The 16,466-nt window shown below is 37.8% G+C and overlaps 1 protein-coding gene across 1 annotated transcript; it reads right to left on the reverse strand.

The window, feature by feature from the left end:
- Positions 1-323: 323 nt before the first annotated feature.
- LOC129037953 (large ribosomal subunit protein uL11) lies at positions 324-885 on the reverse strand. The gene has a single exon (XM_054490363.2). The coding sequence runs from the start codon at positions 865-867 to the stop codon at positions 370-372; it is 498 nt and encodes a 165-aa protein (XP_054346338.1). The 5' UTR covers positions 868-885; the 3' UTR covers positions 324-369.
- Positions 886-16,466: the final 15,581 nt, after the last annotated feature.

The following is a 16,466-nucleotide window of genomic DNA, read 5'->3' on the forward strand; positions in this document are numbered from 1 at the left end:
ACAAAATGTATCTCAGAGGTGCAGCAAGCCCATTAATTCTGTTTCTGCAGCCAACTAAATAGGATGAGAATCTTTCTAACAGAGGGTGTCTGGCACACCGTGCAGTCCTCAGTCATCTAGCTCTCTTGCACATGCAGAAATCAACTTTGAAACATTAGATGCCTATGCTGAAAATCTTTCCTCTTTTGAATATTTTGTGTTGTACTTTAATCCTCTTCTCTCATTTTTCCATAGTTTTTATATCTAATCGTCCTCCTGCAATATTTCTCCTCTTTTCTTCTCATGATCGTTCTGTTCATTTTTTCTTTTTACATCCATTTTTTTTTCCAGTTGTCAAATGATCCTTTATTGAAATATTTTCCTTTGTGCTTAACTGGCTGGGCATTCCACAGCACCACTGTTGATGTCATCTATGATGTCATGAGGGTGGCGGCCATCAACATTACAGCCCACAGACTGGGCAGTCCCCAGGATCTCTTTAATGGTTCCAGAGAGTTCTCTGGCTAAGGATCGGTGCCGCATCTGTCGAGCAATGTTGACGATCTCATCAAAAGTGATATTCCCACTGTGTTTAATGTTTTTCTGTTTCTTTCTGTCCCTTGGTGGTTCCTTGAGGGCTTTGATGATCAGGGCAGAGGCAGAAGGCACCACCTCAATCTGGGCCTGTCTGTTCTGAATGGTCAGTTTCACTGTAATCCTCAGGCCCTTCCAGTCACCCGTTGCCTTGGCAATGTCGTCACCAACCTTTTTTGGAGACAGACCCAGGGGGCCGATCTTGGGGGCCAGGGCAGAAGTGGCACCGACTTCACCTCCGGTGCACCTCAGGTAGACGACTTTGATCTCGTTGGGGTCGAACTTCGGCGGCATGGTGGAGGCGGCTGGTGTCCGATGAACTGAGATTAGGGACGACCGAAGAAAGTTGCACCTTGGCCTCCTCCGAGCCGAAAGCCGAGAGCTTTACATCCATTTTTAACTAGTCTGCTTTTTTAGCTTAAAAAAAGTTTTGTCTCCTCATCCACTAACTTGAAACCATGTAAATGGTTGCATCTTATTCATCCTAAAAACGTCCTACTTTTTTCCCCATCTTTCCAAGAATTCCCAGTTCCTCACATTGTCCACAGAACTCCCGTTGTTGTGGGGTTTTGGGACTTTCTACTAACAAAGATTACTTTTTCCACCCCCATGCTAGAACAAGATTAAGGACCAGGAGTAGGGTAAGATTAGCAGCCAGATGAAGTTGAGAGGGAGAATAAAGTAAGAAGTTAGGGGGAGTTGCTTCTCCTCACTGAAAGGATGGCTACTTTTAGGGTATCAAGCATGGAGTCTTTATGGATTACCCTGGTTCATTCCCACTGCACCCCACTGAAGCCTATATCTCTTTTATCAAAATTAAAGACGTGTGCCTATGAATATTTCCCATACGAATGATATTTGATTTAAAGACATTTTCTGAATCTGAACACTTTACCATGGACTCCTTAATTGCAATAAAATTGACGAAAAAATACCTCGGAATATCAGTAGTCTATCAACCTGTGATTCACTCTAAGAGAGGGAGAAATTAGACATTTAAAATTTTACCAAATGCAAAGCTTCATGTTTTAATATTCAGAGTCTCCTGGAAGATTGTGTAAAATGCTGGTTGCTTGCCAATGGATGATACTGGGATGCTGAAAGTTACTCCAGAGAATAAAGACTCCCAGATTCTGAGATCTAACTTTGGCCATTTGTTTAATTAATGAAATGTCTTGGAGTAAAAAGTTTTTCTGACTACAAAAAGTTTGTCATGCAGTATAGTGAAGCAGCACACACAGTGGTTGGAGCAAAGACTGTGTTCCAATGCTTTTCCTGACTTTGCCATTCTTATATGACATTGGGCAAATTACTTCTCCTTGCCTCAATTTCCCCATCTGTAAAATGGGGATAACACTAGTACCTATTTCTTAGAATTTTTAGAGAATTTAAAGATAATTTAGAACAGTCCTTGGTACATAAGAAACACTAAATATAATTTAGCTATTATTTTTAAGGCTACCTCAGTAGTCTTTCTTAAAACTATATGGAATCCCTCAGGCATAATTCTGTACCCCTGCGCAGTCATTTCAAGTTACAAGTTTTTCAATACTTAGGGGAAAGATCTTCACCCCTGTCCAGAAGCTGAACAATATACTAAGCATGTCCTAGGGCATGGTTTTGTGACCATGAAGAAAGAAAAAATCTGGAATCAGAAATGCCAGAGTTTTAAGTTTTATTTTTAAGAAACCATTAACCAATTATTTTTATTCATTAATTTTAGTAATTATAAAATGTGAAACATGAAGGCTGGCTGAGCTAAGAAAGTGTGTAGCATCAACTTTGAATCATGAACACTGGTTATTGAAATATGGATTTTGTTATTCAATAAAATTAAAAATGCAGTAGCTTATTTGGTACCTACCTTGTAATATGCTTCTAGGTAGTTATGCATAAATAAGAAATTAATTTGCTAGCATTGCATTTATAATACTATATCAAAATTTAGCTACTCAGGATGCTGAGGCAGGCCATTCACTTGAACCCGGGGGGCGGAGGTTGTAGTGAACCGAGATCATGCCACTGCACCGCAGCCTGGGTGACAGAGTGAGACTCCATCTCAAAAAGAAATGTTTTTTATTAATTTTTGAAGAGGCTGCATGGATTTAAGATGGCAGACTCGGGAGCTAAACTGCTGATACTTGAAACCCATCTCCACTACCTACTCGCTGCATGAGCTCTGGCAACTTACTTGACTCCTCTCTCTGCCTCAGTTCCCTTATTGTAAATGGAGAAATAACTAAACCTCCCCATTGGATTGTGATAATAACACCTAGAATAGTGCTGGACACGTAGTAAACTCCCCTAAATTGTTAGCTTACATTATTATTTCTCACTTAGTATTTTTTTCTGGCCAACATTAGGTATAAATATTAATGACTTTATTTTAAAACTGCATGGCATTTTAATGGTCATTTAAATTTAATCTATTATAATGGATCATTTAATGGTTAGACTTTACTTCATCAGCATTACGTGCACCCACAAGAAAATCAGGCTAAGACATAATGGCTTGAGAACTTACTTGAAAATAAAGTAAGCTTCTTTTGGTCATGTCCATGATCTATGGCTACCTCTTCTGGACACATCTTGTTCAGTTCTGCCTTCCGTCCCTTCTTCAGTGGGACTCACTGAGTGCATGCTCTGGGCTGTGTTTCAGGGTGAAGTGTTTGGGGGCAGAAGGCTCCGGATAGCAGATTCGTAGGTTCTCTGGACGTTGAGTCTACCAATTTCCTTCCTGGAGTTGTCTGCAAATGTAAACATGCAGGAAGACAGAGGAAGAATCTAGAGATCTCACACAGAGAAAAAAGGGGAAAGAATACAGGGAAAATGGGCTTAGAAATAAGACAGCATTAAGGTTAAGAGTTAAGAGGAGGGCCAGGCTCAGTGGCTCACGCCTATAATCTTAACACTTTGGGAGGCTGAGGCGGGCAGATCACCTGAGGTCAGGAGTTCGAGACCAACCTGGCCAACAGGGCAAAACCTCGTCTCTACTAAAAATACAAAAATTAGCCAGGCTTGGTGGCAGGCGCCAGTAATCCCAGCTACTAGGGAGGCTGAGGCAGGAGAATCGCCTGAACCCTGGGGTAAAGATTGCAGTGAGCCGAGATAGCACCACTTCACTCCAGCCTAGTCAAAAGAGCGAGACTCTGTCTCAAAAAAAAAAAAAAAAAAAAGAGTTGAGTAAGAGGAGGAAAAAAAAAAAAGAAGAAAGAGAAAGGGCTTTACCAGCCCCAGTATCTTTTAGCTACTTCTCATCAACCACCCTCCAGGCATTCTAAAGCTGCTCATCCGATTCAGATTTATGGCTGGGTGCTGGTGAGTAGGTGTAATCTTTCCCTAATCTTTCCCTTCCTTTAGTACTTCGGTCATTTTATCCTTCATGCATTAATTCAATATGCCACTATGTAGCACTTTCTCTGGGCAAAGCAATCATTCTATTAGACATTGGGCCTGGAGAAGGGAAAGGTGATTAGCAGGACGGAAAAAAAAAAAAAAAGACACAAGGGTTTGTGGTTTGGTGGAAGAAACTTTATAAGGATACAGAAACATTACAATCGAGTTAGTGATCTAAGTATTAGGGTTGCTGAGAGAGAAGAATGACTAGTTCTGCCTGGGTAATCGGGGACATTTTCCCAGAGGATTTAACACTCCAGTAAGTCTCTAAGGACAACGAGGTACTCCTCAGCCTAAAATAAACCATATTTCAGAGGGTCTGAGGCTTGCAGAAGCATGATGTGTTCTGGAAGCAATAGTTCCTTAGGGCTGTAATAGAGGGAGTGTGGGTGAAGGCAGAAGACATGGAGGAGGATGTGGGGCCGTTGAGAAATCATGTGCCCAAATAGGTTTAATATGTCTCTTTCATCTCTCTTCTCCTCCCACCATCCTCCCTAGTGTGACTAAATGAGAGATGCTTGGAAGTTCCTGTTTCTGGTTCCGGGGAAGGCAGAGAATCCATGCAGCATGGAGAACGGCCTGGGGTGACCTGAGCATCTGGAAGTTCCATTTTCAGTCTCCAGGCTGGGACTGCTGAGTGGCTAGTGGTGTCACTAAGTTACTAAAGAGGATAAGGGTCTGTTATTGGATTTTCTCATGTCATAGCTAATAGTGTCAGTAAAACATAAAACATAACTTAGACACTACTGTTAGATGTACTTTTTTAAGTTGCTTTATTGAAAATTGCATGTATACTGCATTGGTTTAGACGGCCAGACCTGTATACATGTGTTTGTGTATGTTTGTCAGCTTTTTTAGCCTGTAAAGTGTCACAAACCCTGAAGAACAAGCATGCTTTTCTAATATTCTTAGTTGTACATATATCTGTGTATTCAGAACAAGAGTACGGTGTGGGCTTTTTGTGCCCATGGAAGTGTCAAACCAGGTATCAATGGCCCAGGAAATGCTGAGAATCTCACAAGACATGACCAGTTATTTATTCTCTGGTGACAGAATGTGGAAAGGGATCAGCTTTTCTCTAGCCAGTCTTAGTCTCTGCTAAGGCGGAGAGTTGCAGTACGGTTGAAACAAATACTCTTTTCTCATATATTCCACTCTAGCTTGTGCAAAATCCTTCTATCTGGCAGAAAGAGACAGAGAATTCTTTGCTCGTGTTTTCCTGGGACTCACCCCAGTAACGCTCCCTGGAAACTTTATCTGCCAGGCCATATAAGAACACCAAATAGCTTAGCAGAAAAGGAAACTGATATGAAAAGTGGACAAGAAATTACCCAAAAAGGTCTTATTTGAATCCAAGCACCAAAAAATGCAGAAATGCACAATTAACTGATTTTCTAATATATTAGGAAGTAACTCAATCTCTAGCTACCTAAAATTGAGTTAAACTAGGAGAAAAATAATATCAACACGTAGTTTGCATAATGTGATGTGCTTATTAAGGAAGTCTACTGGATGGTGATGCTACACAAAATTAAATGTCCACATTTCAACATGATCTGCTTTTAAGTTACAGAAACTAAAACTCAATATACTTTCTGTTGGCATCTTTTAAAAAAGTTCTTACAGAATCTTAGCGTAATAGGTCAGTACCAGCAGCACCAATTTTGTGCAGTTCTCCTGAAAGCTTTCAGCAGTAAATCTCTAAAAATGTCCACTTAAGCAGTAGAGGTCATAAATATTTCACGAGAGCAATAAAACAGAACAGAATTTTGGAAGTTATAATTTTAGTGGATATAACTGCACTTTATAAAAGGAAGGCCTCTGGGACCCAGAATAAATGCAAAACTCTGTCTGACTGAACTGCAGTACTAACCCATCTGCAAGTGGTAAATTATCCCCAGTCCCAGGTGTGGTGCATTATCCTAAGGGTGTCCAGTGATTAAAGGTGAGAACGTGGCCAAAATCCAAGGGAGCACTGAACATTAATGATGGCTGAAAATCATCAACAATTTCTCTGGAAGTTTGATTATTTTCTATTTGTTCACATTAGTCAGGCCCAAGGTTCAACAGATTGTCTATGATCAGTTCCTGGTGTGTATAGATACACCAGTGAAAGAAGCCCAGAGGCTCTTTATTTGACCCGGAAGGAGTTCACACAGAAAAATAAAGTGATAATCCTATTACCGATAATACCTCAGGCTGCCAGAAAGACAGACATTTACTGAAGCCTTTATCTTAAAATTCAACTGATGATTGCAAAGCAACATAAAATGTCCTTACATTTGTGCTTTCCCTGATACATCACTTGTTCTGTTTAGTACACATTTGCATAAAGGTTCTTTTACATTTAAATCTGTATCTGAGGGTTAGAAACTCCCCAAGGGCCAAGGTTAAGCTTAATTGATTTCCTAAACTCTCCCACCATCCCACCTCCCCATACACTCATGTGTACATAAAGAGCTCTGTGGATTTTAAATGTGAGTGACTATTATTTCACAGTTACATCCATAGTTTTTGTTAACATCTTTTATACTTTCCACCAAGTTCTTCAATTGTCTGTCCACTTGGCCCCAAACTAATTTTAATTGGCATAGTCTAGAAAACTCATAATTACAATATTGAATGAGCGTAGCAGGAATAGAAAAGTTACATCTGAAGAGCAGATGAAAAAAATGTTCACGCAAGGGGGCCCAAGCTTCTGATTTTTAATCAACATTTGATTGTAACCTATTAAAATGCCAAATCACTTGGCAATATTGTGCTATGTCTTCACAGCTTAAAATAGTCACTGTGAAATAGTCATTCCACCCCAGTTTTCCCATATGAAAATAATAACACATTGTACCTTTTGCTGTTGTTTCTAATTTTTTGGTTTTTATTATTGTGTAACTGAAATGTCAGCCTCTTGCATCTAAGGGTCACCTTCTAGTTTATTTGGAAAATAAAGGGTAAGAAAATTTGTCTCGTGTCTCCTCCTGAGTCATTGACTTGGCAGTGCTGGCCATGTCATGTGTTCCACTCTGCCTTGCTTTAAGCATGGCCTTTGGTCACGACTCTGTTCACTGCTGTTTACCACCTGGGCTTGGGTCTTCCTTGGTGGTATAGCACTAGTACCGGAAGGGCCACACTTTCTATCACTGACCTGTCACTTTGCTCCCATTAATACTCAACCACAAAGTTTATGTGTTATGGATTTTGCTGCAGTTTTGGAGATTGTTCCAAGTAAAATGCTCTAGGAAAAAAAAAAAAAAACTTGCTGAATACTCTCATGGGTTGGTTTTACCCATGGCCTTTTTTCAATCTGGGCACTTCTGGGATACAGTGATCATTCCACAGGGCCTTTCCCAAAGACTGAGATAGAGAATCCAAGGCAAGCCTATAAGAGCAGGGAGTGGGAGTTGGATTTGGAAGGAGAGGGGCCTGCAGAAAATAGTCTATAATGGGTTCTGCAGCTTAAAGTCTGATTACCATCTAGGCCCCTCAGCCAGTGTGAAGAGAAGCCCGCCTAGGTTACTGGGTGGATGTGTGTTGTTTTTGCACACCCAGAATTATTCTCCTTATACTTGTGATAGTGACTTGAATTTCCTTGGAGATCAACCCTATATACTTCCATTCCTTGTGGTTTAGGTGGGGCTGGCCCAACCCCTGGACTCAGAGGTGAGCTCATGACCCAGATCTGGACAATTGGTATTGTGTTCTGGCCATGATGATTGGTTAATCACTCTTTAATCTAAGTAATCCCAGGAATGTTTCTTTTTGGAGCAACTAGAAAAGACAGGTTGGGGTGTGTGTGTGTGTGTGTGTGTGTGTGTGTGTGTGTCTGTGTGTGTCTGTCCTAAGACAGCTAGCAGAGAGGATGAAGTGAGTCTGAACTGCCATCAGGCACCATAAAAGCATAAAAATGAGGACAACCGAGAGGAAAGCAGGGCTGAAGTGTGAAGACAGACTGGCTCTAATGATGGAATTTGAGACCCTTGCATCCAGCCATGATCAAAGCTAGTACTGCTGAAATTTTCAATGTAAGAGCAAAGAATTTTTTTTTTCCACATTAGCCAATTTGAATTGATTTCCTGTTACTCACAATCGAAAGGTTCCTGAATATTTTTGAATTTTTTCCTATTTACACAAGTCATATGGATACTCACTGACACACACACACAGAGACACATGCACCTCCCAAGGACAAACAATAATCTCAAAAATATTGCAATCTAGGTCCATAGTAGGAGAGGGAAGCACTTTTTTGAGAATATAATATGCACCAATATCTGTGAACAATGTCTATAGTAGTTTATATTATTATGTAAAACATTTCCATTTGCATGTCTTCTTTCCAGACAATAATGCTAACCCTTAGTGAAGCAAAAGAAATTGGATCCATTGCAGTCCCATGACAAATAACAAAATTACGTATTTTTTTAGTTATATAAAAGTTAGCTGGAATCAAAATTAAAATTTTTGAAATTCAAGGTCAAATTATTAGGCAGGCATCCGTCTCCCTAACTCATTATATCTTTGGAAGCAGGAGGTCACAGTATAGGATTTATTTCCCTCTTCAAATTCCTAAGATAAAGGAATGAGGGAGAGGCAGGACAGAAGACTAGTTCTTCCAGTAACATTTGAACTTAGGCAACTTTAACCAATGTTTATCAAGAAGACAAAATCTATTTACATTTCTCCAAATTCTTTATGATCTTTCTCAATTACCCATACATTCATCTCCATTTGTGAGAGAAGAGTGGTTTATATTAGATAGAAATAGATCAATGGAGAGAAGAAAGGTTGAGAAATCAGTGCACCACTCTAGAACAGATAGGGTTTGCTGAGATATCTTTCTCATTGTGTTGAAGACATGATTTAAGTCGTTATGCTCAACTTGAATGGAAAAGATTTCCAAACTTTCTCATGCTAAGGGTGACTATTTGTCCAAAGACTAAATATTTTAGTAAATCAGAGTTTGGTTGCCTATACATCTATTAACTTGCTCTTGGTGTACTGTGTTGTGTGTGTGTGTGGTGAAGAGAGGTAATGAAGGCAGAGGAGGGGAGGTAAGAGCCTTTATTTTCTTCATTTATTCTATCTCCCTTAAGAAGGAGAATTAAGTAGTAAACCAGAGATGGAATTCCAGCTTGGGTGTCAGAAATTATTCCTATTCCAAAAGACTTCAGTCTGTGTTTCACATTCATATGATACTGAATAGCGTGGCACTCTTCTCATGATCAGTGATGGTCAAGTACGACCCTTACCTGCAGGATACTGGCATCGGTGATGAAATTTGTTTAGCTCATCAATAGTTAGTTGGTTCTCAGCTCAGTGCATATTTTGACTCAATTTATATATATTGAGTCAAAATATGTTTATAAACAACTAAACCAAATATATGTTTTATATATATATCTTTAGTTATATATGTTATATATATATTATATATATTATATATTTGGTTAGCATATAAATATTAGTTTAATATAGTTTAACATATAAACTTATATATATTTAGTTTAGTTGGTTTTAAAATATACATATTAAAGTATTGAGGTCAGGAGCAAAGATTTTTGTGCCTTCTTAAATATGCTCTGCTTTCTGGCAGTCCATTTCAGCAATTCCTTTTAGCCAGTGTAAAGTTGATATAACACTTCTAATTCCATCAGGGCAGAGCATGATAGTTATTTACTTATCTTAGGCATTTTTTAACTGCCAGGATATCTTAATCTCTGGGAGATTATTGACTTTAGCCCAATCTGTGATACTTTTCTTTGGGATGAAAACCCTTCCCCTTTTCTTTCCCCTTCCCAGCTAAGCAGATCTGTTCCACTCCCGTGAGTTGCTGTCTGTTTGGTTTGACTGCTCACTGAGGACTGTTGACTCCCTAGGCCTCTACTCTTATAATAGAGCCTGTTATTGATCAGTCAACTTTACCTCCCAGAGTAAAATCTAAAGTCTTTAGCATAGTGCTTGAGAATCTCCTTGATTTCGAATCCCTTCTTTTTATTAGATTGAATCATCTATAGTTCCTACTCAAGCAGACTTCCATGTACCTGGTTTTAAATGTCTAGAAAATTCTCTATTCATATAACATCATATACAATATATGATCCTGCTAGCTTTTTAATCAGTGATTGACATGTTTATTATTTTTCTTGTGAATGCATTAGATTTTGCTAATGGTTTTCCTCATGTTATATGAGTCTGCTTCTTAGAACAAATCCCATATCTTCACAGTGGATAATTATTTCAATATGATGTGTTCTATTTTAAAATTTTATATATAATTTTCCAAAAATACTCATAAATGAAGCTAAATTATATAATTTTTTGGACTTTCTGAGTTTGGGTACCGAAATTGAATCTGTTTCATAAAATGAATAAGATAATAATTTTTAAATTAATGCATCACTTTGGTAATTTTATATTTTTGTTGAAGAATTTCTTCTGGATATATAATTGTTACATTTATTCACCTATTTTCTATTAAAAAGAATAAGATTTCCTTTGCCCCAATGTCTGGTTGGCAGATTCATCTAAAAAGAATATTTCTCAGTGGTTAAGAGCATAAACTCCTGAAGCCAGACTTCCTGCCATATTAGTGTCTTCTTAGCTAAGTATTCAACCTTTCTGTGCCCCAGTTTCCTTATCTTTAAAATGGAGATGATGATAATAATAATATCACAAATATTGCAAAGTTGCTATAAAGATTAAATGTGTTACTATATAGAGAGCCCTTACAAACACCTAGTAGGAGAAAGTGCAGCTATTTCTTATCTAGTGGTTGCTTAGTAAGCACCTCAAACTTAAGAGGTCTAAAACAGAATTTTGATCTACTATTGATCTCAACCTGCTCCTTCTATAATTTCCTTCTCAGTAAAATGTACCATATTTTCACAAAGTTACTTAGTCCAGGAAACCACTAGCTATCAGTGATTCCTCTCTTTCCCTCATCTCTCACATCGAATTCATCAGAAAGTCTTAGCTGCTCTGAATTTTAAAATGTCTTCTAAATTAGACAATTTCTCACTATTTGCATAATTGCTGTCCAAGTCTACAGTACTATCACCTTCACTATTCTCATGGCCTCTTTAATGATCTCTCTGGTCCCACTCCTACGCCGCTTCATTTCATTCTCCAAAGAGAAGCCAGCATCTCCTCCTTAAAAACATTAGATTGAATTACCTTCCTGCTAAAACTTTTTTGAGACTTCCTCTAACACTTAAAAGAAAACCCCAATTCTTTATTCTAATCTGAAAGGCCTGGATACCCTGGCCCCGTATCACCCAACCTCATTTCTTATCAGGTCCTGACAGTGGGTGTCTTCAAATACATGAAGCCGCTTTGTACCTTAATCCTTAGGGTTTGCTATTTGGTCTGCCTGGAATGCTTTTCCCCAAGATCTCGAATAGCTGTTTCCTTCTTTTTGTTTTCATCTGTACTTAAGTGTGATCTCAGAGAGGTCTTCCCTGATCATTCATTCTAAAATAGTCCTCTAATTATTTATTCTGTTTATTTGCCTCATAGCACCTCTTAATTTGATCTGAAAGTACATTATTTGTTTATTATCTACATGATTATGGTCTTTTTCTCCCCTAGAGACATAGGGACAGGAGTTCAATCTTTTCGTTGTCGACGCTGAAACACTCAGTGCCCATAACAATGCACAGAGGTTCTCAATCAATATTTACTCAATCAGTCATTATTTAACAAATACTTCCAATAACTACTTTTTCCTTTACAGCTACTCACTCCTCCCATCCCATGGTGGATGGGATCAGGCCTTTGTTCTCCAGGGAACGCCCTTGCCTTTTCCTAGATTGAGACTTCCACCTGGTTTTAAATGCCTTTGAGCAGAACTGATCCAGGTTTATTCAGCACTTCAAGATTGAGTAAAAAGTAAACATAGACCACCAGGCTGTCAATGTCCGGCATGATGCCATCACCACATTAAAGAAAAGAAAAAGGATTTGAGGTGAAACCTTAACTTGATCCATATTCTTATCCAATAGAAAAGACTATGGAAAAAAAATGCAGTGAGAATTGTATTTGGAAGCAATGAGACAGAAGGTATAAGCAAAAGAAGAATTGTGTTCCAGAAAATATACCCAGGCATTCTAAAAATATCTGGCTCTGAGAATTTAAAAATACCAAAACACAGCCTTCTCTGTCCACACAACAGGCGACAACATTGTAAATATCTTACTAGGTTCATATTTGCAATGGCAGGAGAAGGAAGTGTTACGCTGATGTGTTGCAATGCAATATCAAAAGGACCACGTAAACAAAATCCATTTGCCACCCTTTCAAAAAAAAAAAAAAAAAAGAATAAGAAAAGAATCTTACCTGAAGCCACTCATGAAAAATATCAGAATCCAATTTACTGTTTGCATCAGGCTGCTTTTCAACCCCTGTTGCTAGATATTCAAGACCCTTCTCTCGTATTCCCCTCCTTTCTTCTTTTCTTGTTCACTCTTGATTCCTGAGTCCTCCCTTCATCCTGCCACCATCTATGTGCCCAAGGCAAAGCTAAATTCAAACAAATAAATGTACCCTATATCCACATTTCCCTTTGAGTGGAGTAGCTTCAAGACCAACTCCAACTACTGCTCCTATCCTTATTGTTAATACTAGTGCTCTGTATATAAAGGCATCATTTTGATGCCTTTATATACAGTGGGCATGGAATACCAAGAATCCACAATTAAATGCCCAGCATTTAAGGCTTTTCATCTTTTTCTACAACTCAATTTAATCACATTCCATTAAATGGTAGAAAATTCACTCAACATTGCTCCAGACAAACTTGACAATTTTGGGCCAAATTCATGAAGTTTTTGTAAGGACTAAATTTAGAAATGTGCTTCAAAACTCTTTGTTGAACAAGAAGCTACTTAAATTTTTCCAATAAAGAAGAGGTTGTCTTCCTCTTCTTTCCATATATCTTCCATATAAAGACAATCTACTCATTGTAATTTTTCCCTGACTTACTCAGTTTACAGTATATGTTGAGAGGCAGTAGTTTCTGCAGTAAGGAGGAGGGAAATGGGATTAAAAATAGGTCACGGACAATCTTATTTCTGCTAAAATTCCACATGTTTTATGTCTTTTAACCCTCACCCAAAAATCTTGGGATATAAGTCTGCATTTTAGGTATGAGGAGGTTCAGGCTCAAGAAAGTTGAGAAACTGACCAAAGGTACAGAGGTAATAAATAGCAACCCAGGGTCTCCACTCTTATACTTTTATCATAGCATTTATTCATTAGGTATATTTTGTGGCTTTTTTTCAAATTTGAATTTCTTTTAAGTCCTTTGTACAACTTCAAGTGGGGGAAAGAGTTGGAGTAGAAAAATGTTATTAATCACTGAAAATAAATAAAAACATTCAGAGGAACTGAGTTGGTGTCTGAAATATTGGGCACACAGAAAACCTTCTAGAGAAGATTTAAGCTCTATAATAATATATGTGAGCAGTGGAGTTACAAAATTTCCTAGTTGATATTTACATAGCACTTATCACTGGTCTAAGTGAGAGATTTATTCAACATAAACATGCACTAACTCTTATCCCCACAATATGGATGAGAAAACCAGAACATAGGAGTATTGAGTAATATTCTTAAGTCAGCCTCTGGTTATCTGCTATATACTATAATAAATCTGAAAACTCAAAATTAATATTTTGTCTCCTCCATGAAAACAGACAGAGAAATATAACTTTCTTGATTGTTTCCCCCACAGAATTTCTGTCCTACTGATAGGTGCAGGATGTGTGAGTAAGCGTGAAGGTAAAGTTCAAATATCTTGCACCTCAAGTATATTTCTCATATATTTTTAGGTTTATAAATACAACCAACATTGGAATCTCCAAATGACAAATTTATCAATATGTTAACTCCGGGGATGCAAAGAAAGGGGTTGAATATGTGGCTAAGCTTCATAATAAAGAACGAATCATTTTAATTTTTTAATAAAAAGTCATTTGAATAAATACATATACATCTATGTTGGTCTATATCCATGTCTAAAATATGGCATTAAAATAGTTCCTAAATGAGGAAAAAGATCTAAAGTGTTTTGAGAGTCAAGAAATTCTTCTATTGAATTACAAAGAAGAAAGAGGCCCCACAAGAAATATTTCTCACTGATATTAGAAAAAAAAATGAGCCAGTTCCAGTGGCTCATACCTGTAATCTCAGCACTTTGGGAGTCCAAGGCAGGAGGATCCCTTGACCCCACGACTTTGAGACCAGTTTGGGCAACATGGCAAAATGCCGTCTCTACAAAAAACACAAAAGTTAGCCAGGCTTGGTGGCACATGCCTGTAGTGCCAGCTACCTGGGAGGCTGAGGTGGGAGGATCATTTGAGCCTAGGATGTGGAGACTGCAGTGAGCCATGATCTCGCCACTGCACTCCAGCCTGGGTGACAGACTCAGCCCCTGTCTCAAAAAATAAATAAATAAAAACTAAATTAAAAAAAATGTATACACACAACTAAGCCTCCTTTTGTTACCAGTTGTTTTATTTAACTCACTTCCCCTACCATGAAGATAGAATGGGTTCACAACAAAGAGCAGAGAAGAGGTGTTGAAAATCAATCATTTTGCCTGTTGCCAAAATAATAAAGTCAACTCTAGGACAAGATTAATTCCTTACACAAAGGTGCCTGCTTTATATAACACTAGATAGCCTCCAATAGTTGGCATTATACACATACTGATAATGGAAATGATATGGAAGAATACCAATAGATCTAGATACTGTAACAAAAAGATAAATCTACAGCTACAAAACTATGGTTTAATATAAAAATATTTGACTTTAAAAGGGCAGTTTTGTCTTTAAAACACATACTGTTTTAGAGCATTCACCTCCCTTTATAGAAATTTCATTTGCATCAATGTCTGTTTCTCTCCATGGGCCTTCTTAATGGCATGCATTATGGCTTATTTATTTTCAACCCTTTGATTTCCAATAAATTGTTTGCCACCAATTTGCAACCACAAAATGCACTGAATGAGTATATGAATGAATACCTGCATTTGTAAATCCAAGAAGTATTTTCCTCCTTTTTCTGGTAAAAAATATTTGGGCATTTCTGAATCATATTCTGAGTTTCTTATTATTTTAACTAATATGTAGAAGAATTGCTACCATTATTTTTGTATGAAAATATTGTAAGTAGTTGATAAAAGAGAAATGCTTAAAGTCATTTTAAATAAATCAAATATGATAGAAAGCATTTGTGTTACAGAAAAGGGGAAAAAATTAAGACTTTATATTGAAGTTACCTCCCCACCCTCAGCACAACCACATGAACCCATGAATTTACTGTAGTATAGTTTTCTACTCTCAAAAAAACATAAGTTAGTCAAGGATAAGAGAAATGACCTTCAGTTTCATGTTTGTGGACTTAATTGCTATAAGGAATCAGAATATATTTTCTGTGGCACAATATTTTTATAATGAAGCAGCCACAATACCACAAATGCATAGCACAAGCTCCAAGCATTCTGGACCTTCCAGGCATTTTTGTGGCTTGGCATTGATGAATGCAGGTGAGATATAGGTTGCAGTTAGGATCAAATTACAACAAACACTGCCTTTTCCAAAAATATGAGTTGCTAAAACAGCTTCCCTATTACCTTGGGAGAGGATGCCTGTCCATCAACAAGCTGGGACTTTAGAGCAAGTTCTCACAATTGTGTCTTTTCAGTGAGCACAAAATCTGAGCCCAGTAAAAATAAAAACAATAATAAATGACCCTTCCCTCACATTTCCACAACAACCTTGTGTGGTGAACAATGTGACTTCCTTCTATCTTTTCTTCTCCTTCTCTATTCTGAATGGTATACTTTTACCTGCAACTAATTGAATTTATGTATAAGATTATTTCTTAATTTCAGAAATGACTGAAAAAAAGGAATAAGACCAGCACACACATGTATCTTATAGAATTATTCTCATTACTTTCCAGATCAGCCTAACAATGACATTTACCTCTTATAGAATCCCCTAATACATAGGCCATCATTTATAAGAATACAATCTGTTCTTTTCTTATATTTTTTCCACTAATTTCTTCCTAGTTTGGTTATATTAAATAACAACATAATATAGCTTAGAAAACACCATGTGTGACATATATGCTATGCTCAGTATTTTGTGGTTATTATTATTTTTACTATTTTGAGACAAGATCTGTCTCTGTTGCCCAGGCTGGACTGCTGTGGCACAATCACAGGTCACTGCAGCCTCAACCTGGGCTCACACTATTTTCCTGCCTCAGCCTCCCAAGTAACTGGGACTACAGGCTTACACTACCACACCCTGATAATTTTTGTATTTTTTGTACAGATGCAGTCTCACCATGTTGCCCAGGCATATCTTATACTCCTGGGCTCAAGTTATTCACCTGCCTTGGCCTCCCAAAGTGCTGGGATTACAGGCATGAGCTGTGGTGCTTAGCCACTTTGTAGTTATTAATATGCCATTTAACATAAGATATTC

The sequence above is a fragment of the Pongo pygmaeus genome, chromosome 5 (genome assembly GCF_028885625.2).
Source record: "Pongo pygmaeus isolate AG05252 chromosome 5, NHGRI_mPonPyg2-v2.0_pri, whole genome shotgun sequence".
Taxonomy (NCBI): domain Eukaryota; kingdom Metazoa; phylum Chordata; class Mammalia; order Primates; family Hominidae; genus Pongo; species Pongo pygmaeus.